Source organism: Plecotus auritus, assembly GCF_963455305.1.
Source record: "Plecotus auritus genome assembly, chromosome: 12".
Classification (NCBI taxonomy): domain Eukaryota; kingdom Metazoa; phylum Chordata; class Mammalia; order Chiroptera; family Vespertilionidae; genus Plecotus; species Plecotus auritus.
Genome location: NC_137778.1, coordinates 37563724 through 37587053, shown reverse-complemented (window position 1 = coordinate 37587053; position 23330 = coordinate 37563724). Strand labels below are relative to the sequence as shown.

General features: G+C 55.8%; 2 protein-coding genes across 10 annotated transcripts; one reads left to right on the top strand and one right to left on the bottom strand.

Annotated features, from left to right (window-relative positions):
• Window positions 1–331: 331 nt before the first annotated feature.
• On the bottom strand, window positions 332–5549 carry PPM1J (protein phosphatase, Mg2+/Mn2+ dependent 1J). Its single transcript, XM_080647607.1, has 10 exons — window positions 5178–5549; window positions 3730–3844; window positions 2956–3243; window positions 2558–2670; window positions 2220–2304; window positions 1580–1698; window positions 1304–1367; window positions 1043–1150; window positions 783–934; window positions 332–654 (listed from the first exon to the last, which is right to left on the bottom strand). Exons 1-10 carry the CDS (start codon window positions 5525–5527, stop codon window positions 507–509), a joined length of 1542 nt encoding a protein of 513 aa, XP_080503733.1. The 5' UTR covers window positions 5528–5549; the 3' UTR covers window positions 332–506.
• Window positions 5550–8475: 2926 nt separating this feature from the next.
• TAFA3 (TAFA chemokine like family member 3) lies at window positions 8476–19248 on the top strand. 9 transcript variants are annotated; one of them, XR_013959420.1, is made up of 7 exons: window positions 8476–8776; window positions 9972–10058; window positions 11294–11409; window positions 12069–12218; window positions 13080–13204; window positions 14621–15577; window positions 19153–19248. XR_013959420.1 is itself a non-coding variant. In XM_080648003.1 (6 exons), exons 3-6 carry the CDS (start codon window positions 11295–11297, stop codon window positions 14630–14632), a joined length of 402 nt encoding a protein of 133 aa, XP_080504129.1. In that variant the 5' UTR covers window positions 8476–8776; window positions 9972–10058; window position 11294; the 3' UTR covers window positions 14633–16686. The 9 variants fall into 9 exon arrangements, 4 of the variants coding, with proteins under 4 accessions (XP_080504129.1, XP_080504132.1, XP_080504130.1 ...); XR_013959421.1 differs by having other exon boundaries at window positions 14621–15666; window positions 19034–19248; XR_013959422.1 differs by having other exon boundaries at window positions 8518–8780; window positions 10005–10058; window positions 14621–15666; window positions 19034–19248.
• Window positions 19249–23330: the final 4082 nt, after the last annotated feature.

The following is a 23330-nucleotide window of genomic DNA, read 5'->3' as shown; positions in this document are numbered from 1 at the left end:
GCATGTTGAGTTGCAGTGCCTGAGGGATGCTTCCCTAGACGATGGGGACATGGGGGTCTAAAGCTCAGGAGAGGTCTGGGCTGGAAATACTGACTTGGATGACACCAGCAGGTGGATGAGGCCACAGCAGGGATGAGAGTGCATGGAGTGGGAAGAGCAAAGGGCGGAAGACAGAAATTGGGAACACTACATTTTCGTGTCAGTAGGGGTAGGAATAAGTGGGCAAATATGAAATGCTTGTACACCAGGACTGTTCTGGTATACTTTCTCCCACCCCAAGGAACTTTCTGTTACCTTCCGATTTCTACTCAAAGAAATAAAGACACATTTTTGTCCATCTGGTTTATTTGCCAGTAGCTGTAATTTTGGATCTAACGGACACCCCTTCTTCAGTTAAATTGCCACTAAAGAAGGTCAGGGGGAGGGACAAGTTCAGAATTTGGGTTGGGAGCGGCTTAAGCATGGAGAGGCTGGGATGGTGGTGGGAGGGTCAGGGGCTGAACCCCTCAGGAGTAACTGCCTGGCCCTCCCAAGGGGATGATGAAGACAGAGATGTCATCCCCGGAACCCAGCTTGTTGTTGGGGAGACGCCAGCCACGGTCCCTGGGGGTGCCCCGGGCCCCTAGGACCAGAGCTTGGGCCAGAGCTGTGTACCTGCCAGGAGCACACGTGCACAGTCATGTACCAGCATGTCCACGGGAAGACAGATACACAGGCCCTCATTGCTTCCCTTTGCCCCTTCCTTCCCCATTGTCACCCCTCGCTGCCCATGCAACCCCTACCTGCTGGGGTCATTGGGCTCATAGGTCGACAGCACCCTGTCCACCGTGGCAGCTACCTCACCGTCACTGGTGACATCCCACAGACCGTCCGTCCCCAGCACGAGCACGTCGTCGGGACAGTGCTCATACTGTGTCAGGTCATACACTTGTACCTGGTGCGGAAAGACGGGGAGAGGGAGCTTGCGGGTAAAGGGAACCGGGGCGGAAAGCCAGCCCGAGCCCAGAAGAGGGAAGGTTAAGGAGGCGCCTATACGACTCACCTCTGGGAAGCAGGAGAGGAAGGGCTTGATGGGCAGGCTGGAACTGCAGACCTTGAGGTTGTGGTCTCCTAAGCCCCGGGTCACCCCAATGGTGGCCATCACGCGAGCCTAAATAAAAGGAGGGAGGAGTGCTGCCAACACCCGTCTCCCAGACTCTGAAACCAGGCCCCTCCCACCCCTGCCCTCAGGGAGAACGTCCACCGCCCTAGACAACTCCTGGTGGGTTCTCCGGCCCTCTCCCACCTCTACCGTGGAGTTTACCTTTTTGCCCTCCCCACAGACCAGAGGAAACCTGAGATCCTCCAGCTCGATCTTTTTGTAGGCCCTGGGGAGGGGGGAGTAGAGGAGGCATCACCCAGGTATCAAAGCCCCTCTCCCCTAGGAGCCAAGCTCCTCACACAAACCCCTAAGAAGGGCCACATCCCCCCCCCCCCCCCCCGCTCCCAGCCTGGCCCAGCCTCCAGCTTCCATCTTGCTGTTGGCCAGGGACTGGTTGCGTTGCCATGGGAACTGGCCCAGCTCTGAGGGAAGTGTTACCAGCCGGTCATGTTCTGGTCCCGGTACAGCATCCTCTGGCCCAGCTCCTTGGGCTGAACTCTGCGGGGGAACTCGAGGTGGGTGAATTCACCACCTAGCAGCTCTGGTTTCAGGAAGCCCTGGGGACGGGAGTGGCCAGAAAGAGCAGAGAGCATTAGGCTTACAGCACGGCCTGGTGTCTAAATGAGCGTAATTATGGCAGACCCGTAAGTGGAGTTTACTAGAGCCACACACTGTCTAATATGAACAGGTATTAACTCACTTACTGCAACCTTTAAGGCAGGAACTACAGATACAAGTCAAGGGGATTGCCCAAAGTCACTCAATTAGCAAAGCTCTGGAACCAGGACTCAATCCCAGCTCCAAGGCCAGACTGCTCTAAACCACACTGCCTCTCAGGGCCTTTGCTGTTCCCTCCCCACCTCTGCCTCCACTTCCTTCCTCAGCTGGGGCCACCGTGGGAGCACGGAGCAGCCCACGCTCCTTCCTGCTACGTCCTCCACCAGCCACCAGCTCAGCTCTGTACTCCTCTGTAAGGGGCTGTCTGTGTGGTGGGGGAGGGGGAGTCCTCAGGATGCAGGGTACAAACAGGCACAAGACTCAACAAAGAATGGGAGTCAGGAGCTCAGTTCATACTTACCAGCAGCTGAAGACGCTGGCGCTCAGATTCCGGGGTGAATTCCTGAGACATTGGAATGACTTCACCATTCCGGACAATGATGGCTCTGCCCAGAGAAAGGAAAGGTTGGGGCTTGGCTCTCTTCGGCCCCCTTGTGGAGAATTCCAGAAAGACCAGGCCTTCCCCATAGGGACCCTTAGGATCTAGCATCCACACCCCTATCTTTCCTCCCCACATTGCTCTTTCAGGCCCCTCCTTCTGTCTGAGATCCCTCCTGACCTCCTCCAGTCTTTGATTTTTAAACACCCACCACCTCACTCTCTTCTGTTCCCCCACCCCAAAGAGTGTGGCCCCCATACCTGCTGTCACCTGCATTGGCCACGTACACCTTGCCTAGCAAGTAGACCACAACCAGAGCACAGCAGCCCCCCTCCACTTGGTGGCCATGCTGCTCCTGGGCCATCTGCTCATCCTGTCATGTGAGGAAGAGTCAAAGGGGGTGGATGAAGAAGAGCTTCCAGGCTTACAGCCACGCCCCTCCATCCAAAGTAAACCAGCCCAGCCAAGCTGCCCTGGAGGACAGAAGGGAAGACATGGGTGTAATGCCCCCTTCTCCTTCCCCTCTGACCCAAGGATCAGGCTTTCAAAGGTATTGTAGGTTCTCAGGGTCACCTCCCTCAGGCCACCTGACTCCCACACAGAATTGACCAGAGTATCTATCTGCCTAGCAGGCCCTTGGCCCTGGCCACCCACTCACCATGAGCTGGAAGGCATTCTCAATGGCCCCCACTACCAAGCTCTCATGGGTCACTTCCTTCTGTGAAGGCCAGCAGGACTGAGGACCAACCAAGTGAGAGGGATCCGAGGAACCCGGGGTCCCCGGGGTGGATGGGAGGCAGAGGGGAGGTGGCGAGGGGTCCTGCAGTATCTCCACGAGGTCCTTCAGCTGCTCCCGAATGTGGCGATGCAGGAGCCTGGAGGCCATTTCAGCAGCTCCGCCCCCTGCATGCCCATCAAACAGACCCCAGTAGTAGAAGCAGAGTCCCTGGTGGAGGAAAAGTAGAGATGAGTGATGCGTGAGTGTGTTTTATGCAGGGAGAAGAGCAAGCCCCTGGGCATCCACGCACACATTAGAGAGGAGGTCGGAGCTTGGTAATAAAGGAAAATTAGATTTACTCACCCATTTACCAAGGGCCTAGATTGTATCAGAAAGTCAAGCATCAAAAAAGCCAAACTCAGAGGATGCTCACGTATTTATGGATGTGTTAATTAATCACCAATGCAAAAATAAGCATTGGTGACTAATCGAATCATCCATAAATGCACGTGCGTCTACATTTTAAGTGGAAAACTACATTCATACTGACGTGGTAGAATCTATGCCAGATAAAGATTCTGAGCCAGAAGACAGAAAGCTAGGGAGGGAGGAGGTAGATCTTGGCATGTTTCAGATTTAAAACCAGATGCGTAGAATCTCTGGGCAGAGGTGCCACCCTGTCTCTGGAGGCTGGGAAGGGCGTTGGGGGCTTACCTGGCCTGGGCTAGGCTCCCTGGGTGCCCCTGAGACACTCCTCCGACCTTCCACATACACCACTTCACAGCAAGCCTGGTCCTCATTGTGCCGGCTCTTGCCAGCGTTGATGACCCTGCCAGGCCAGAGTGACCACATCAGGTTGGACACCAGACCAGGTCCTGGAATAACCCCCACCTTAGACATACACACACTCGCTGGCCTGCTGGCCAAACAGAGAAAGGTCAAGGCCACCTGGGATCCAGGCCAGAGTGAGGAGGAGAAGGGAGGCAGGGCGAGGCACAGGGAGTTCTGTCTGGGTGTCAGGCCCCACCACCTCACAGAAAGGCCAGCAGCAGCACCTGTCTGCCTCAGGTCCCCATCCCTGGCTAAGCGGGTATCCCTAAGGGTGCTGGGGCGGGGTGGGGGTGGGGTGGGGAAACGCCTGTTGGGAGCATGAGGTTTTACTTCCCTGCCTGTCAAGACCCTACTTCCCACCTGAAACCCAATCAATTCTTCTAGTGCCTGGTCCACAGCACCCCACCCTCATGGGCACACCCACCCTTATCCTAAAACCACCAGTGAAAGTTTCGGCTGCTCTGGCAAGGAGGAAGTGCTCCAACCCAGATCCGGAAAGAGGAATTGAAATAGGGCAGGGGTGGAAGTCCACCTGGCCTGCGCAGGAGTCCCCTAACCATCAACTCTTCCAAAATAGGAAGGTAACGAGCTGGCGGGGCGGCCACGGGTCCCCCTGCCACCCCCGGGCGAGATCAGCAGCACCCCCAGCGCCCTCAGTGCTCCGCTCGCCCAGCACAGGGATGAAATAGACACATAGCCGGGAGCCAGCGGGCCGCTCCCACCCGGGGCCACCTCCTCGCCAGGCCAGCGCGGTGCACCCGCGGAGGGGCGTTCAAAGGGGACTCTCCGCTTCCCCGCGCGGCCCCGCCCCTGCCCCAGGGGAAGCCACCGCCGCCAGGTGTCGCGGGCTATTTCTGGGTGTGGAGGGGGAGGGGAACGAGAAGAGGCACAGGGAACTGGGGCGCGGGGGTCGGGAAGTCCAGGAGCGGGTCTTCGCAGCCGCCATCTCCTCTATTAAAAGAGGCTTCCGCTACTTGAAACCTTTCCTCCCTTAGCCATTAACACCCGGGCCGGACTGAGAACCGGCCAGTTCATCCTTCGTGGGGTCCTCCACCTCCGGGCTCCAGGAGAGAACCAGGCGCCGGAGGCTGCGCGGTGAGGGTAGCCAACGACCCGGGAGGTCCCGAGGAAGGCTGCACCGGCTGGAGGAAGGGCTGGGAGAGGTGCGGCCCGCAGCCCAGGGGAGAGCAAGGGATCTGGGGAAAGGGGGCTGCTGGCACCGAACGTGGCGGGGGGTGGGGGCGACGCACCCCAGCTCCCGGGATGCCGAGGTGAGGAGGGGGTGGGGGTGGGACTCCCATCCTAATTAGGGTGCCCCCAGGGACGCTCACTCGGCGTAGCCCGTGCTCCAGGGCAGGCGACGGCCGGTGTCCGGGGGACTTTGCACAGCCCGGCCGGCGTGGTCGTCGGCGCGACGCAGCCCCCCCGGGCTCAGCTGCAGAAAGGTCGGTCGGGAGAAGCTCGCTCGAGCCTCCGCTGTCTTTGCGGGCGCCGCGCTCCCGCTCCCGCTCCCGCTCCCGCTCCCGCTCCCAGCCTTCGCCGGGGGACTCCTGGGCGCTTCTGGAGGGGCGGCGGGCAGCAGCGAGGTCGCTTCGGGCTGGTCCGGAGACTTGGGGCCTGGGGGCGGGGCGCCCCCCGAGCTCACCAGGTGCGCCACGGCTGAGCGCACCCGGTTTAGCATGCTGCCGCCCGGCCCCGCCCTCGGCCGTGGCCCCGCCCCATGGGGCTCGCGGGGGGCGGCGCTCGCTCCCGGAACCGCCTCACCGCTCCTAGCCGCTGCCCTCCCCGATCCGCCTTCGCCCCGCCTCCGGTTCTTTGGGGAAGGACCGGTCCGCTGTTGTGAGGAGGGGACTGAGAGAAGGCAGCCCTGTTTCAGCCGCGCTCTGGAGCCGACATGGGCTAGAACCTCCCCATTGTGACGGGAGGGAGGTGTCTCCTAGCGCTCGGCGCCCCGGGCCGGCCTGCCCGGAGGGTGACGGGCGGGGCTGATGAACTCGGAGCGCAGCCAGCCGCTCCGGGGACCACGGGGTGTGAAGCACTTGGTGTAACAACGCCTCCGATTGGGGCTGCTGGCGTGAGGGCGAGCGAGCTGGTGCTGGGTGTGATGCGGGGGTGGTGACCACGCAGGCTGGAGCCGACCATCCTGCACGGAGGCGCTGCAAGTTCCCGGGCTCCGTGAAGACCACCTGGATCTGGGCGCGCAGCTGCCACTCCTACTCCACTGTCTTTCTCAGGACCCCTGACCACAGCAGGGATGATGACAGTAATTACCATATTGAGGACCCACTACTTAGTATGCCCTCTGCAAAGTACTTCCCATACTCTAGGCCATTTATACCACACACCAACCCTTCAAATGGGTTTTATTTTATTTTTTAATTTTACTGATGACGCTCCTGTCATTTTACATGACTTGCCCTAAGAGGTCAACACAGCCAATGTCTTCGGGCTGGTCCCGAAGCCCCTGGACGCCCAAACGATTCTATCTGAAGAACTATGCTGATTTGTGGGGATCGGCGAGGAAAGATTAAGAGGGAGGTGAACGGTTATTGAGAAGAGGGGGGTTCCTCCTCTTAAGGCAGAGGCTGAGAGCAGTCCCGGGATGTTGAACAAGTTCTGTATTTGCCATCAGGGGGAGACAGAGGCCAGGCTAAGCTTCCTGCCTGGGAATGGGGCCAGTGGTATCCGGGACTTAATCACTAGGCCTCCAGGGACACCTACCCCGCCCCCCCCCCCACCCACCCGTGGTCCAAATGGAGACAAGGCCCTTGTGGCCCTAATGCAAGTCAGGGGTAGTTCTCAGGGGCCACTAGCACCCAGTTCACGGTTGGGACTCCACCTCTAGGCTTTGTGGGTAGTGTGCTTCCTGACCATAATCCTCTCTGTTCAGGGGCTAAACTGTGCCCCCAGAAGAGTAGCTTTCAAATAGAAATCTCATAATGGTCCTTCAGGTTTTCAGACTTTCTGTAATTATGCCTGCACTCAGGCCAGAGAGAGCCAAAGGAAAGGAAGTCACAAGAAGAAGAGGAAAAATCAGTCCAGAGGCTCATAGAGTGGCAAAGGCCTCTACGTGGGTAAAGAACCTGCTGCTGCTATGGGCGTTTCCTTCCTGTTTGAGGAGGACTGGATCCAGTGCTCAGATCAATGGCATAAGCAGCAAGCCCAAGACTGAAGAAAAAAATATAACAGCCTGGCTATTTTTATTATTCAGTGTTTCTGGGACAGTTTGCTTCCCACTTCTCTGTGTCACCCAGCGCCCCAATCCCTGTGCTTTGCAGCATCCAGCGGGGTGTGGCTGCAAGCGGGCCACAGAGCCAGGGCCCAGGGAGCCCTAGTTCCAGCACCAGATGGTCAGTAGGGATGTCAACAGCGCTCCTGGGCTCCAGAACAGCCTGCTGACCAAAGCCAAATCCTCAGGCTCTCTACTCCCTGAATCTCTCACTTCCTGTTCTTGGCATTATCAACCTCCTCCTCCTCAGACTGACCCAGAACCTGGTGAGAAGGACATCACCTCTGCTCCTCCCCGAGGCAGCAGAGATTGAGAAGGAAAAGGAGGAGCGGGGGGCGGGGGGGGGGGGTTGTGAAGAAGCAGGCTTGTGAGATATTCTCTTCTGCTAAGAAATGAGACTCAGTGTCAGGCCTCAGCTAGGGAGGGGGCTGAGCATCCTTAAGGCCCCTTTATCCAGGCTACATGCAGTGGCTCAGAGCTCAGAATTGAGCTTTTTCCTCTTGCCTTTCCCCTCTCCATTTCCCTGACCCCAAAGCCCTCCTAACCTAAGAGGGTTGTCCCTCCTCCTGAGAGACAAAAATCACAAACTACCACCCTCTCCCATTTGTCTAATACTTGGTGCACGTCCAAAATCTTACCCTGCAAAGATTAAAAAATTGCAATTATGTCGCAATTTTTATGACGAAGAAACTGGGTCTCAAGAGTTTGTTTCCCAAGTTGGTGTTCACATCCCTCATTTTGTGCAGTGGCGAGAATGTTCTCTATCTTTTGTGCCCCATACAGGAGTCCCTAGCTACATGTGGCTACTGAGCACTCGAAATGTGGTGAGTGCAAATGAGAATCCCAATTTTTAAATTTTATTGGACTTCTACTTATATTTAAATATAGTTTTATTGACTTCAGAGAGGAAGGGAGAGACAGAAACATCAGTGATGAAAAGCATAGGTTGGCTGCCTCCTGCACACCCCCTACTGGAGACTGAGCCCACAACCTGGGCAGGTGCTCTGACCAGGAATCCAACTGGTTCATACGTGGAGGCTCAACCACTGAGCTACATCAGCTGGGCTGATTTCTATTTACATTTTAAAACTACATAACAGTTAGTGGCCGCAGTATTAGACAATGCAGTTATAGAATCTTCAAGGCTCAAACGCCCTGAGGGTCTGCGCAATCACTCCTCACACTCAGCGCCCCCACCCCGGGAAGCCGCACTACCTGGAGAATTTGGAGGAACCTCTCTGAGGGACCCCAGCCTGCAGCGGGATGTGCACCCTTATCCAACCACTGAAATCGGGGGTCCTCTCGTCCCGCGTCCTGTCAGGGCCGCCAGGGGCCGCTGCGCCAGGCTGAGCCTACCGCCCGCCGGACCCGGCGCTGTGCGCGGCGATCCGAGCTGCCCCGGAGGAGGCGGCGGCGCCCGCGCGGGGCTGGCGGACGGGGGCGGCCCCCGGCGCGGAGGACGCGGCGCGGTGACTGCACGCTCCCGGGCCTGCGGGCCGGAGCCTCGGACGGACCCTGGCTGTGCTCTTCCCAGCGGGCCGGGCGGGCGGAGCTCCCCCAGTGCGCAGAGAGGGGCCGACATGGCGGTGGTGCGAGTTGGGTCGGAGCCCGGCCGCTTTGGGGACGCAGCAACTTGGTGAGGGTCACAGGGCTCCGGACGAGACAGCACCCGAGCTGGCCGCTGGCACCGCCGTGGGACAGGTAGGTAGGTCCCAGGGATGGGGCTCAGAATTTGGAGGACTGAGTGGGCGCGGGGACCGGGAGGGAAGGGGGGGAGGGGAAGGTTAAAGGTCTGTGGTTCCCATCCTCAACCCCATGCTGGTACGCTGGCTGCTAACTCTGCCTCACCATAGCCTGGATCGGGGTGGGGGAAACGGGATGGGAAACTGAGGCAGGAGTGTGGGAGCCCGAGAGCAAATCCCAGAAGCTTCTTTCTCCAGCTCTCCCTGAAGGAGAGAACAGAATGCTAGAAAACCCAGCCTAAATGCCCCCCACGTCTTTTGGGTCTGGGGGTTCATGGGAGAGAGAGGACAGCTGGGTTGGAGAGTGTGGCAGCTCAGAGAGAAATGGGATGCGGACGCCCTGGGAGAAGAGGAAGCTGCATTTGTAATGATGAAAGGGAAGGTTCTTGATGGGGCCAGGAGAGGAGATGCCTGCTCAGAGGAGAGGTCCCCCTAGAAGTTGGGGCACCCTCTGCCCACAGAGCACCCGTTCCCCCAGGGTCTCAGCACCCCCTCGCCCTCTGCCCCCAGGTCTTCTCTGGGCTCTCACTCCAGGGACCCAGGACACAGAGGTCTGGGTTCTTGCTGGGCGGCTTCCTCCTGCCTGCCTCCGTCCACGTTCCTGTGGAGGCTGAGGGAGGAGAGGTCTTAGGAAGAAATGGAGAGGCTGTTGGGGCGGGGGCCTCTGAGGCTCAGAGAGCTGGAGGACCCCTGGCTGGCCCTCTGGAGTGGGAATGGGGGTGAGGGAGTCAGAGTTTAGCCATCTCCGGGTGAGTCCAGGAAGCAGGTGTGAGGGGGATAAGAGGTGGATGCAAAGAGGATTCAGGACCTTGGGGTCTGTCCCAGGTGCCCCTTTGAGCAGCATCCTGATGGATTCTCCCTGCCCTGCCCTGCCCTGCCCTGCCCTGCCCTTCAGCTCCCTCCCAAGGCCAGACAGGTGACAGCACTGGTTCTTAGACGCCTCCTACCATCAGCCCTGCTTTCCTCCTGGACAGAGAAACTCCCTCAGCTCCTCTTCTGAGGCTCAGCACCCTACATGTTCCCACAGGCGGCAGGGACCCCTGCAAATTCCCAGGGCACAGGAGAGACTGGCATCTTGGGCTCTGCTTCAGTGCTCAGCCCACCCCCTTTCACCCTCGGAAGGGCCAATCGGTCGCTCCCTCTGTCCCTTGCAGCCCCCGAGGAATCTTTCCTACTTGTCTAGGTAGAGTGAGCCTGAGGCCAGTGGATGAACAGACAGAAGCTGGAAGCTCCCAGTAAAGGTGAGTTAGGAGGTCATTGAAGATGGGGAGAATGGGGGTGTAGGGAGACCCAGCACCCTACCAAGGGAGCAGCCAGGTCCTGGCATTGGGTTTGGCCTCTGTTGTTCCCAGCACTGTGCTGGCAGCTGCGGGAGCCCAGCGATGCCCCAGCTGCTCTGTGCCTCTGCTTCCCTGGGGTTCTCTCCATTTCTAGCCCATCTTCTCGGATGGATTTGGGAGGCCCGAGCCATTGAGGATGGAGGAGGAGAAGGGAAGGGTAGGGGAGCAGAAGCAAGGGGGTGCAGTGGGAATGGGACAGGCTTCTGGGCTCCCCGGGTGTGCCACCCACACGCTGCCTGGCCTTGGGCAAGTCATTTGACTTCTCTTAGCCTCCATTCCATTTCTTCCTTTTCAAATTTAAATTTGTTTGAATTGAATTGCTAGGTTCAGAACCCAAAATGTTAAAGCGTGACAGGGACAAAAACAAGTCTCTCTCTACCTTTCTATCTCCTAGCCAACCAGTTCCCCTTCTTGGTGACAACCAATGTCATCAGGGTTTTTTTGAACGTTTTCAGAGTTAGCTTATGCATATTTGAACAATACCTATACTCCCTCCCTTTCACACATTTTATACACACCGTCCTGCACTTTGCTCCCCCGCCCCCGCCCCCGCCCCCGCCCCCTAATAGTGGATTATCGTCAGAGGTCTTTGCATGCCTGGCACATAAAGTGTTTACCCATTCTTTTTCACAGCTGCCTGGATGGGACGGCATTTGTACCATGCCCCCCAATACATTTAGCCAGTCCTTGATTGATGACTGTTTAGTGTGTATCTCCACAGCTTCTTGCTCATCTGTAAAATAGGTACAAATAATTCTACGTTGTAGGACAGCTGTGGAGGATTCAAGACCCTGTTTGGGAAGTGCCTGGGTCATGTGCTCCAGAACTGGGAGTCAGCATTATTGTTCCTCCCAGGTCACAGCCCTCCCTGGGACCATGTCTGGTTCACCCTCCAAGGCCCCTCCTAAATGTCACCTCCACAAAGTGTTCCAGCAGGACCATCTCCCTTCCTGCTCCCTTTTCAGCTAGGAAAGCACTCACTACTTTTTACCGTGAGTTTGTGCCAGGCTGGGAGATGCCTGGGGACAAGGTGTGCACCCTACCCACCTCCTATGCACAAGTTAGAGGGGCGCTGGGGCTGGGGCTGAGGCTGCTTGTGCCTGGCGTCGGAGCAAGGTGTGCACTTCTCTCGGCAGGATGCGTCAGAGGGCCGCGCGGAACTGGAGCACTGGCGGCTGGCTGCTGGCACTTTGCCTGGTCTGGCTGTGGACCCTCCTGGCCTCGGCTTCCTTGCAGCCTCCAGCTCCCACAGGTTTGGGGGAGGTGGTGGGACCTGGGGAGAGGTTTCCCAGGATACTAGAGAGCTGGACACCACCCCACCCGTTCGACAGCAGGCAGATCTCCTCTGGGGGCAGCGACAGCTCTCCCTATAAAGAAGAGCTTCCTATCTGAGTCAAGCCCACAGATTCTAGGGGTTCTGGCTCCTCCTCTGCTCTTCACCCAGAAAACGCTGTCCCCTCTGCTGCCCTGGCCCCGAAAACATGGGCAGAGCCATTGCTCACCTTCCCCTTCAGGCCAGAAGGTGTTCTGCAGGGAGAGAGCCCCCCGGTGGGGGCTTAAGTCTAGCCTCCTGGCCTAATTCTGTGGTTTTCTTTCTGGGATGGTAAAGCCTGTGTAAGCGGATGATCCTTCCCACGCATTGTAAGCCCTGGGGCCCTTGCCCTCCTGGAGGAAGCTGGGAGGTGTGGGTTGGCGTGGGGCTTCATCTTCGGCCCAAAGCCATGAGTGTGATGAGGGTGGCTTCACTAGGGAAGCAGGAAGGACAGGAACACGGAGGCAGCAGGAAGGTTTCCTCCATTTCCTCCTCCCCTGACCTGGGAGGAGGGGGTGGAGGAGTGCCCAGGTGGGGGTTGGGGAGTAGCAGGGTCACAGGCCTGAGCTGGCCCCCTGACCCTCTGCTGGTCCCTCCAGTCCCCGTGAAGCAGGGCACCTGCGAGGTGACGGCTTCTCACCGCTGCTGCAACCGGAACCGCATCGAGGAGCGCTCCCAGACCGTCAAGTGCTCCTGCTCCTCCGGCCAGGTGGCTGGCACCACGCGGGCAAAGCCCTCCTGCGTGGACGGTGAGTGGGAGGCCGGACTGGCGGGAGGGCCTGATGGGAGAGATAAGAAGGTCTGTCTTTTCGGCCTGGCCATCTGCTGGGGATACAGTTTCCTACCCATCTCAGGGTTTCCGTGTCAGCTCTCAGATGATGGGGCAACCTCTGGGGGCGGGCAGACGTGACCATCCCGTTTCATAGATGAGAAACCTCCCTCCGGCTGGCACCCGCTGCCTGGCACCCACTGCCTGGCGCCCACTGCCTGGCACACACACAGACGCGCCGCCTCACACGGATCCTCTCACTTCCCATTAGACTCATCACCTCGCACTCACTCCTACATTCGTGGCCTCCTTCCCAGGCCTCCTCCACCTGGACCTCTGCCCCCTCTCACATGGGCACGTGGGAGTCCCTCGTCCGTGCGTTCCTTCACTCCTGGCCTACTCCCTTTCCCACAGCCCCTCCCATGCTCATTTTCTCACGCTCACGTGGCAGCACTCTAAACATGCCCACCTGCTTGTGCACGCCTGCTCTGTGGACCCCTCGGAACGGCTCACACACTTGCTCACATACACCAAGGAGATGTTGGGACTGAGCCTCTCTGCTCATGACCTGGTGGCTCAGCTTGAGGGTTGCCTTCCACACACGTCCCCTGCCTTCTCCCCACACTGTCTTTGGTGAGATGCAGGGCTCAGTGGGTTGAGGTTGAGGCGGTTGTGCGCCCGGGCCTTTCTGGGCAGCCCGAGTGGGGAAAAGACAGGGAAATGCAGGGCTCAGGCCAGGGGTGTGTGCAGGTGGGCACTTCATCCCACACAGACCCTCCTCGCCGCCGCACACTGTACTCCCAGAGAGCTTAGCGCCGCCCCCATTGCTCTGCTCCCACAGCCTCCATCGTCCTGCAGAGGTGGTGGTGCCAGATGGAGCCCTGCCTGCCGGGGGAGGAGTGCAAGGTGCTGCCGGACCTGTCCGGGTGGAGCTGCAGCCGTGGACACAAGGTCAAAACCACCAAGGTACCCACCCATGGATGCTTCATCCCCCTCCGGCTCCCCTTCCCCCTGGGACGGAAAAGGGGGCGCAGGAGCCTTGGGAGATGTCGGTGTCCTAAGGAGGGACCTGCAAACCATGTGGCACAGCCCCAGACAGTCCCCCAGGTCTGTCTTGACCCCGGGGTCTGGAGCCAGGGCCTCTGGATTTGAAATGCCCTGTCCTTCTGAGCAAACTTCCTGATGCGTCATATGCCTTGGTTGCCTCCTCTGCCTGGAGCGAGTTTGCCTCCTGGAGAACGGCAGGTCCGCAGGAACAAAGCAGAGAGTTGAGGCAATTATCTAGGTAATTCAGAGGGGACGTTGCTGTAGCCACTCTGCCCGGCCACCCCTGCCACAGACCCCGTCCCACACTCCCAGGATTCCCTGCTCCCCGTGGCTCACACCTGCCTTCCTCTAGCTGAATTGCCTTGCCGGGCTGTGACCCAGGAGAATTCATGCTTTGCTGCATGCCCCACAGAACAAGGGGTAATGAAAATGTTATCAGACTCGTGAGCAAGTCCATGAGGGTCACGGTTAACCAGTCGGTAGCTCTGTCATCACCGTTTGTACAAATGATGGTACCGGGGGCGGGGGGGAAGCCAGAACTCTGCCTCTGCCTTCCCCGGTCACTCCCACACACAGCAAGCAAACACACACACACACACACACACACACACACACACACACACACACACAGAAGGGAAGGCTGCCTTCAGGGTTCTGAATGAGCAACATTTTCAGAGCACGGAACAGAGGGAGCGACAGCTCTCCATATAAAGAAGAGCTTCCTATCTGCAGGCAGGCAAGGAGACAGCCATCCTGAGAATATTTAAGACCGGAGGAGGGGGAGACGCTACCCACAGCGCTGGTAACATTTGTCACTATGTATTTTTTTAATCCTCACCCAAGGATATGTTTTTTTCATTGATTTTAGAGAGGGAAGAAGGAAGAGAGAGAGAGAGAGAGAGAGAGAGAGAGAGAGAGAGAGAGAGAGAGAACAAAAAACATCGATGTGAGAAAGAAACATGGATCGGTTGCCTCCCATCCACATCTTCGCTGGGGATGGGACCCACAAGCAGGGTCTGTGCCCTGACTGGGAATTGAACTCTCAACCTTTCGTGGTGTATGGGACAATGCTCCAACCAACTGAGCCACCAGGCCCAGCCATCACTATTTCATAAGTTTGGGTTTGTAGGCTGCAGATCACTGTGCTTGCAATTTCGGTAACTCATCTGAAGCCCGCTGTGGTGAGACGTGCCTGATGTCTGTTTGCCTGGGCCACCCCGCCATGCTTTCTGGGCTTCATTAGGGGGGCGGGGTGGCAGCAATGACCTGCTTGACGTGCATATCCTGGGAGTGTTCGTTCCCGTCTCTAACCGTCTCCCCTCACTTGCTCTCTAGGTGACACGATAGTTGTTGGGGCCATGGCCTCGGCAGAACAGCTTGACTGAGCCGTGGACTGAAGCATGGTATCCAGTTATCAGCCAGCAAATTTGGAGGTGCCGTTACCTGGACACACGCCCCGGGTCAAAGGCAGCAGCATCCCCTTTTCCAGGGGCGTTTCAGTTAAGCTGCTCAGCAGATATGGACTGACCTCCAGCCATGTACCTAGTGGTGTGCTGGGCTCCCTTGGGGGACACAGCAGAAGGTCACAATACCTGCCCTCAAGGGGGTAATGAAAATGTTATCAGACTCGTGAGCAAGTCCATGTCCAGTCAGGTCGGAGAATTGACGAAAGACACTTTTGATCATACGCATGTGGTACCAGACTGTAGCTTCTGGGCCATAGGCTGTGGGCATGTTGGGGGTGTGGGGATGAGACTCCCTCAGCTCTCCAGCCACCCCCTGGTCACAGGGCACAAAGACAAGAGGTCACATTGACCACCTGCCACTTCTCTCCCTCTGGTGAGTCCAAATCCCCAGGACTGCTAACATGTTGAAGGAAGACACGTGTCCTTCTGCAGACTGGCTGCGTAGCCTTTGCCTGGGACTGGCTTGACTTGCGGAGGGGACGCAGAGATGAAGCCAAACTTTCCAGTGAAGCTTCTGCAGACGTGTGGCCCGGTTTGGGCTGTTTGTTGTTGGGCAAGGGATGGACAGGACTTTCAAACCATCGCCATCCAAGCACCTCGAATGTTTGCTTGTTTGAACAGGTGAGGAAACAGTCCCAGAGAGGTGAAGTCACTTGCCCAAGGTCTCACAGCTTGGGCCTCCAACTCTCTGACTACTGACCTTTTCACTTGGCCTGGATGTGGGATTCCCACCCGGCCTTCCATGTTGCTTTTTTTTTTTTTTTTCAGAGAGAAAGAGAGAGAGAGACATCAATGATGAAAGAGAATCATTGATCGGCTGCCTCCTGCACATCCCCTACTGGGGATCGAGCCTGCAACCCTAGCATGTGCCCTTGCCTGGAATCGAACCCGGGACCATTCAGTCCACAGGTTGACGCTCTATCTACTGAGCCAAGCTGGCTAGGGCCCATGTTGCTTCATGTTGTTTTTATCTCTGGAAGAGGAACCTTCAAAGGACTGGCTGGACAGCAGCAGCATTTTTCTCGGGAGATCCTACAGCAGGGATTTTACCCAGGTCACTGCGCTCCTACCTGAAGTGACCCAGAATGCCGACACAGCTGGATGTGGGGCCACTGGATCTCCACTCTGCCCTCGGGCCCCATGACAGCCCAGCGTCACGGAGCCGTTACAGCTGGGACACTGAGCTGGCAGCCCTGTTACCCACTCTGACCCATCTCTTCCAGAATCCTTAGGCTGTACCTCTCGGACGCTAAGAGAGGGTCTGGGTGGGGTCCAGGCTGGTCAGCCCATTCAAAGGTCCCGCTGGGCTGGGCGGAACCTCTGTCCAGGGTTCCCAGGTAGACACTCAGGCTTCAGGGACTGAGACCCAGGCGACTTGGGTAGCTCATCAGTAAGAGAATTCCAGCCTCAGTGACTGCTGGGCTCAGCTGGGATGGCTGGGATGCAGAGTGGGGGGCGGGGGGTCTGGAGGGAAGGGGTGTCAAGGCTGGAGAGGGGTGGACAGTGCTGAATTCTGACCCGCAGACGATGGGTTGGGCTTGAGTCTCAGTCCCTTTCTGCTTCTCTCCCTCCCTCCCTCTCCCCCTGGGCAGTAGAACTGAGACTGTTCATCCCGCTCCAGGGTTTCTCTTCGTGATTTTACTTTGCTTTGTTTTGGGTAACGGGATGAACAAGGACACCAGCTTCTCACTAGACTGTGAATATCAAAACTCTGACGACTGAAAGCTCTGTCACTGGGCGAGGTGGTCAAGGGGTAGGTCAAAGTTCATCACCTTCCAGGCTGGGGAGTGGATTAGGGCTAGCAAACTTTCTGGAAAGGACCAGGTGATGACTATTTTAGGCTTCTCAGGCCACGAAAAGTCTCTTTGGTATCTTTTCCTTTGGTGTTTGTTTATTTCATTTGTTTTGTTCTTTAAAAAGAACTTTTTAAAATGTAAAAACTATTCTTAGCTTGAGTGCTCTGCAGAACCAGGCCCCCAGCTGTTTTTGGAAGGTTGCCGGCCCCAATGAACCTTTGAAGGCGGGCCATCTCTCATCTCTGCAGCCGAGATCTTCTTCCCAGCCTCCTGGCCTGCCTTCCGTGCAGCGGCAACCTGAGCAGGAGGTCTGGGTCGGGTTTTGTTTTTCTTCTAATGCTCTTTGAGAGGTCGGGGAGTGAATTATTTAGGCTACAAATGAGACAGCTTTAGCAGAGTCAGACGGTAAGAGCCTGCCCTCCTGGAGGCCAGAGTGTGGGCCTCTCCACACCCCACCCCTTGAGACTGTGCCTGGGAGGGAGGGAGGGAGCGGGCTCCGGCCCTGTGCCCATCTGCTGTGTCCACAAGCTGCTGGGCTTTGAGCTAACGGGAAGCCCCATCCCAGTCCTTCTGCGCGCACCCCCCCCCCCCGCCCCCTGCCGCAAGTGACACAGGCTTCATTAATGTGGGGTAGGGACTGGAGGGGGTGGGGTGGGGGGGGTTGAACTCCACTGGTGACATTTACCAAAGTCATGAACTCAGTGAACATTGTAATTTGCTGATTGAAATTTTAATTCTTGTCTTAAGGTCAGAAAACAGCGGAGAATGTCAAACATTGGATGCAGAGAAGTTGATGGAAATAGGAGAGTTGGGGAGTGGCAAGCCAGGGCTGCTTTAGCGGAGGGGGGTTGTGAGGCTGCCTGGGGATGGGACACGTGCTCCTGGGGGAGCTGCGTGGGGTGGACACCCCCAGCCTGTTCCAGGTGTGGGGAGGTAGAAAGAGCTTGGACTTCAGAGAGAGGCTGGCCTGGGCTAGCATCTCGCAGTGTGACCTTGGGCACAAGGACCCTGCCTGATACAGAATTAGTGTCATGGATTGAGAGCAAAGTGCGGAACCTCTTCCTACTCGGCAGGCACGCGGTAAACAGCGATTGCCGTGGCGTATCTGTGTTTGGTGGGCTGAGTGTGAGCACAGACCTGTATGTGAGGGTTTGGAGCAGAATATGTGTCACGTCTGAGGGGTGGGGAAGTGCTTAGGTTGGGAGGGTGAGTGTGGGGCGTGCGGCTGTGTGTCCCTGGAGCTATGAGCATCTGGGAGGCCATGACCTCTCTGTAGGTGAGGTTGTCCGCAGGCTCCATCCCTCTTGTAGAGGCCTCCAGACAAGCACGGGAGGAAAGCAGAGGGGCCTCCTCCAGGGTCGTCTGGGACGGGGGGGGGGGGGGTGGCACCCCTTCCCCTGCAGCAGCAGCAGCAGCTTGCAGGCCCTGACTCAGTATTCCAGACATCGCTTCTGTGCCTTCTGTCCCTGGTGACTTGTTAAAAGACTTCAAAGGAGAAACTTCAGACTGGAGACCTCGCTTGCCATTCACGTTTTTTTTAACATTGAAGATATAACCGTACAGAACATGTCTGTGAATAGTAATTAGCCCCTTGAGAGGCAGAACAAAGAGGAGAGAAGAGAGACACGGTGAGCTGGAGCGGGCCATTGAAATGCTGCATGGATAGCAGGGGGAAGGGCGCTACGCGGGGAATTCTGCACAATAACCTCAAGGATACACAGGCCTCATGAAGGTGATAAAGTGACCAGGACAGGATCTGATCCCAGAGATTAGTACGTAGGGAGAGAGGTGGATGGAGCTGGTGTGGGAATTTTCCTTCTCGGAGGCAAATGAAGTGGGCTGGGCTGCCCCCTGCACAGGGTCAGCAGAGACCAAGATGGGGTACAACAGGCACTGGAAGTATGGGGTGTGGCCTGAGGCTGGTGGTGCAGGCTCCCACCCCCTAATCTTTCCTCCTTGCAAGCACTAATCCCAGCCACTTATATCTGACTTCCTATTTTAATAAGAAGCACAACAATGCATCTTTATTTAGCACCAGGTACATTTATAAATACTACCTTATTTCATTCTAGCAAGATCCACAGGGAGGAAATACTTAGGAAGTATCTCCGCTTTATAGATAAGGAAATTGGGCATCGAAGGTCACATCCGGGTCTGCCTCCTGACAGTGGATCAAGCTGCTTCTATGCCTTGGTTTTTGCATGTTTAGTTTGTTTTCGAATGGTTTCCATTTCCATTTTCCCTCCTGATCGCCATGTAAATACATGCTTACTGAAGGGCATTTTAAAGATACAGGTACCGAGAAGAATATAAAAATAATGTCTAATTTGTAGTGATCTCTCTTTATATTTTCTTTATGGCTTTGAGAATTATTGCAGCTAATGAGATGCCCTCTTAGGAGTTCTTTCAACGGTAAGAAACAGACAACTTGACTATCAACACGGAGAAAAGAGGTGTTTAAAAAATAGGTTTATTGCCCTGACCAGTTTGGCTCAGTGGATAGAGCGTCGGCCTGTGGATTGAAGGGTCCCAGGTTCGATTCCGGTCAAGGGCATGTACCTTGGTTGCGGGCACATCCGGTCAAGGGCATGTACCTTGGTTGCAGGCACATCCCCAGTAGGGGGTGGTGCAGGAGGTAGCTGATCCATGTTTCTCTCTCATGGATGTTTCTAACTCTCTATCCCTCTCCCTTCCTCTCTGTAAAAAAAATCAATAAAATATATTAAAAAAAAACAAAAAAGTAGGTTTATTTTTCTTGTATATCAGGATCTCTGGAAGTAGACAGGTGCCTCTGTTAATTGGATTGACACCTTGAAATGCTCTTAGCCTTTGCCTCCTGGTTACGAAATGGCTGCTGCAGCTCCGAAAACCACAGCCAGGTTCAAGGCAATGAGAAGAGAACAAGCTTTCCCACAGGCTCCTGGCAGACTCCTGTCTGCAACCCATGGGCCATACATGAGTCACAAAGCAACTCCTACCTTTAAGGGAGGCTAGGAAAAAAATTGCTTCTCCAAACTCTCTAATTGAAGTGGATTAGGGCGCCAGAGAGGAACTAAAACACAAGCCTCTTTTCCAAGGTGGGGCATTAATGCTTCCTTGGGTTTCAGAGGCTTGAGTGAGGCAGAAAGAGAGAGCTTCGGCCCTTAGAAACAGCCCTCTGAAATGTGCACACCACCCCTCTTCCAGGAGGAGAGTCATTAGATGCACGTGAGCCTCTCGATGGACACCCCCATCGTCAGGGCCTCCTTAACGGCAGGCACACCGGGGGCATCCTGTTCCCGACCTGTGGTCCCAGGGATGCTCTGTAACTCGAGGCCTTGCCTCACTCTCCCTCCACATTTCCTGAGTTGGATGCTACCTCCTCCCTGGTCCTGAAGGGCACTAGGAAGTCACACCTGCCCGTCACATGCGCTGTCTGTCCAGTGCTAGCCCTCCCTTCTCCTGGCATGGCCATTGCCTGAGCGCTGCTTCCCCTCCTCTCCCAGCCTCATGCTTTGGGGAGAGCTACCCTGTTCCTGCAGAACCACACGGGCCCAGCCGGATGTGACCGGTCCAGAGGCCAGCATCCCCTGCATGTCACACACTGGAATTTGCTCTTTTTAAAAAAAAAAAAATATATATATATATATATATATATATATATATATATATATATTTTTTATTGATTTTTTTTACAGAGAGGAAGGGAGAGGGATAGGGAGTTAGAAACATTAATGAGAGAGAAACATCGATCAGCTGCCTCCTGCACACCTCCCACTGGGGATGTGCCCGCAACCAAGGTACATGCCCTTGACCGGAATCGAACCTGGGACCCTTCAGTCCGGGACCCTTCAGTCCGCAGGCCGACGCTCTATCCACTGAGCCAAACTGGTTAGGGCTGGAATTTGCTCTTGATGGACAAGTAATAGCTGATACTTACTGAGCACTGTTCTAAGCATTTTAGTGATAGTGACTTAACCCTTCCCCCAATCTGATGGATTATACACTGCTACTGGTCTAATTTGCAGATGAAGTTTCAATGACATGTTCAAATTTACTCAGCTAGAAAGCAGCAGAACCAGGATTCGAACCCAGGCGGCCTGGGGTTCCCTCCTCCCTTCCTCCTCTGTCTCTTCTCTAATCAAGTTTCAAACAGGCAGAAAGGCAGGCAGAAGAGCATAATGAATTCCCACACACTCATCACCTAGATTTAATAGCTGTTAACATTTTGCCACCATTGCTGCATCTTTTTTTTTTTTGTAAAATCTCAAATAGATAAGGGCTTTAAAAAAATAACATTGCCAGTAGCATCATCACACTCAACGAAATGAACAGTAATTTCTTCATATCATCTACTGCTCAGTCCATGTTCGATTTGTTCTGGTTATATAAAACATGTCTTTTTACAGTGCTTCTGTGCAAGTGAGGACCCAAAGTTTACATATTGCATTTGGTTGATACATCGCCTAAGTCTCTTTCAATCTGTAACACCCTCCTTCCTTTTTTTTTTTTTTTTTTTTTTCCTTAAAAAGCCATTAGTTTGTGGAAGAAGCACCGTCATGTCACGTCCTGGAGTTGACTGTATTCTCCTGGCATGGCTAATGTGGTTAATGTGTTACTCTACTGTAAACCAGTACTTGAATCTGGAGTGCTGATTACTGCAGAGGCGCTGCTGGTGCTCCTCTGTTGCCCTGGGCGTTCACGTCTGCATGCCCAGATTGGCATCCTGCTGCCTGAGGACTTTACTTTCACCGTGAAGCACGCGTACCTGGGCTCTGGGCAAGCTGGGAATGCAGGAGAATCAATGTCCACAGAGGCAGCCCTCCACCAACAGGCCAGGCGTCGGTGGGGAAAGGCCCAGCCTCCTCCTGCTTCCGTTGGGTTGACTGACATTCACCCTACACTGCCCACGTTCTCCAGTGAGGTGCAGGTGTGTTGCCACAGTGTACCTGTCTAGCTCTCCCCGTCCCCTACTGGCATCTTCTGGGGTCACCTCCCAAATGAATCCTAGTCTCAGGATCTGCTTCTAGGGTCACACAAACCGAGACAGATGCTGCTTCACATTTTTTTGAGTGAATGCCTCAAATGCACTCGCTGTGTTCCAGGCACGGCGCTAGGGGCTGGCAGTACAAAGAATACCTGGGCTGGGCGCCTGCCCTCAAGGCGCTCACGGTCAGAAGGAAAAGCATGGTCTAGAGTAGTTAGAATCCAGGGGGTTCAGCGCCCACATGTTCATCTCCATTTCACATTTTCCATCTCCGTTTTACAAACTGAAGGGGCAGTTTGCCAAGCCTGGTAAGCGACATGACGAGGCCCCCCGTTCAGGCCTGTGTGACTCTGCATAGCGTATTGTTTTCTCCTTTGGGTGGCCAGAAACTCCTGTCCATTTTGTCTCCTGGTGCTGAAGTCTTCTCCATCGCCAACGTTGCCGACTTGGTCATGAGCTCATCCTGGACCATTCTGTCTCACCTGGACCATTCAAATGTCCTCCTACCTGGCCTCCTGGTCTTGCTGCCTCCGATTCGGCTTCAATCTGCTGCCCAAGTGATCTCGGAAAGCAAGAAGCAGGCCACGCGTTCCTGCCCGGCAGGACAAGAGCCACGCTGCTCAGCCAAGATGCGGAGGCTTTTCAAGGCCTGACCCCGCCTACCGTTCCGGCCTCCTCATGGAAGGCACATCCCACCTCCAAACGTCAGTGAGTCCAGTGCCACTAAATCACTTCAGCTCCCCAAACTGACACTGGACGAGTCTCTTCACCACACTGGGCCTCACCTGTAAGATGGGGATAACAATAAATCTGCCTCACAGAGCCATTGTGAGCCTTCAGCGAAAGATGGTGAATGTTGTAAAGCTCTTAGAATCCTGCCTGGCATGTTCGCACACCCGATACACGTTGTTGACTTTAATGTTATTAATGTTGGGACGCCTGCCTCCCTCTTTGCTTCCCAAACCCTACTTCAAGACATGGCAAGTAGCATAGGCCATGGCCTCTGTGTGTCCCCACTGTGCAGAGATTGACAGCATTCCGTCCACTCAGCAGTTAACCTGTCTGCTCCCCCCGGAACCGTCAGGTCCTGATTACAAAGACTGTGCCTCACTGATCTTGTTTCCTAGAACCGAGCACAGTGCCTGCTTCCTGGTCAGTGCCAGTTATCGTGTGGCCGGTGGATGGATGAATGAATGAATGAATGAATGAATGAATAGCTGTGTGGCCAAGGGAACCCGCAGTCACTCCCCCGACCCTGGCCTGGGATCCTCCCACTGCACCTGGGTACATGTGCCTCTCACTCCTGGGAAAGAGGTTGCTAATCTCCTGTCATCCCTGCTCCCCAACAGGCCCCCCTCCACCAGCCCCAACATCTGGCTCTCCTGACGAAGGGCAGGCTTACTGATGCCTCTCATTCCCCTGAACGGTGAAAGCCCCGCCCACAGCTGTTTGGGTTTTATCAGAGGCTTTGGAGACCTTTCTCCCAGGCCCAGAGCCACGCCTGGAGAGGGTATGTCCAGATGGGATATTCAGACGGGCAGCAGCCTGCCCACGGACTTGTTTTTAGCCTCCTCCGTCTCTTTATCTATTTCCAGGCATGAGGGCAGCAGATGGGAGCCGGTGGAGAGAGCCAGCATGACAGCTAACGGGGTCCAAGGATGCATTCTTTCCTCTCAGAGCAGATTATTCTGTCTGGGAGAGGCGGAGCCAAGCTGCACTGCAGGGCCGCAGGCCGGGAAGGACTTCACGTGGACAACGAATAATCGCACTGCATTTAGGACCAGAGCCTTCCCAGCTCAGCTGCCTGTTCTCTCCGA

Excerpts from the sequence above, each read along its gene's own strand:
- PPM1J (XM_080647607.1), bottom strand. The coding sequence starts at position 5,527 with ATGCTAAACCGGGTGCGCTCAGCCGTGGCGCACCTGGTGAGCTCGGGG. Across the intron at positions 3,845-5,177 it reads TGGAGCACGGGCTACGCCGA|GGTCATCAACGCTGGCAAGA; the intron begins GTGAGCGTCCCT and ends CTGGCCTGGCAG. Across the intron at positions 2,671-2,955 it reads AGAATGCCTTCCAGCTCATG|GATGAGCAGATGGCCCAGGA; the intron begins GTGAGTGGGTGG and ends CTCACATGACAG.
- TAFA3 (XM_080648003.1), top strand. The coding sequence starts at position 11,295 with ATGCGTCAGAGGGCCGCGCGGAACTGGAGCACTGGCGGCTGGCTGCTG. Across the intron at positions 11,410-12,068 it reads GCAGCCTCCAGCTCCCACAG|TCCCCGTGAAGCAGGGCACC; the intron begins GTTTGGGGGAGG and ends TGGTCCCTCCAG. Across the intron at positions 12,219-13,079 it reads AAAGCCCTCCTGCGTGGACG|CCTCCATCGTCCTGCAGAGG; the intron begins GTGAGTGGGAGG and ends CTGCTCCCACAG.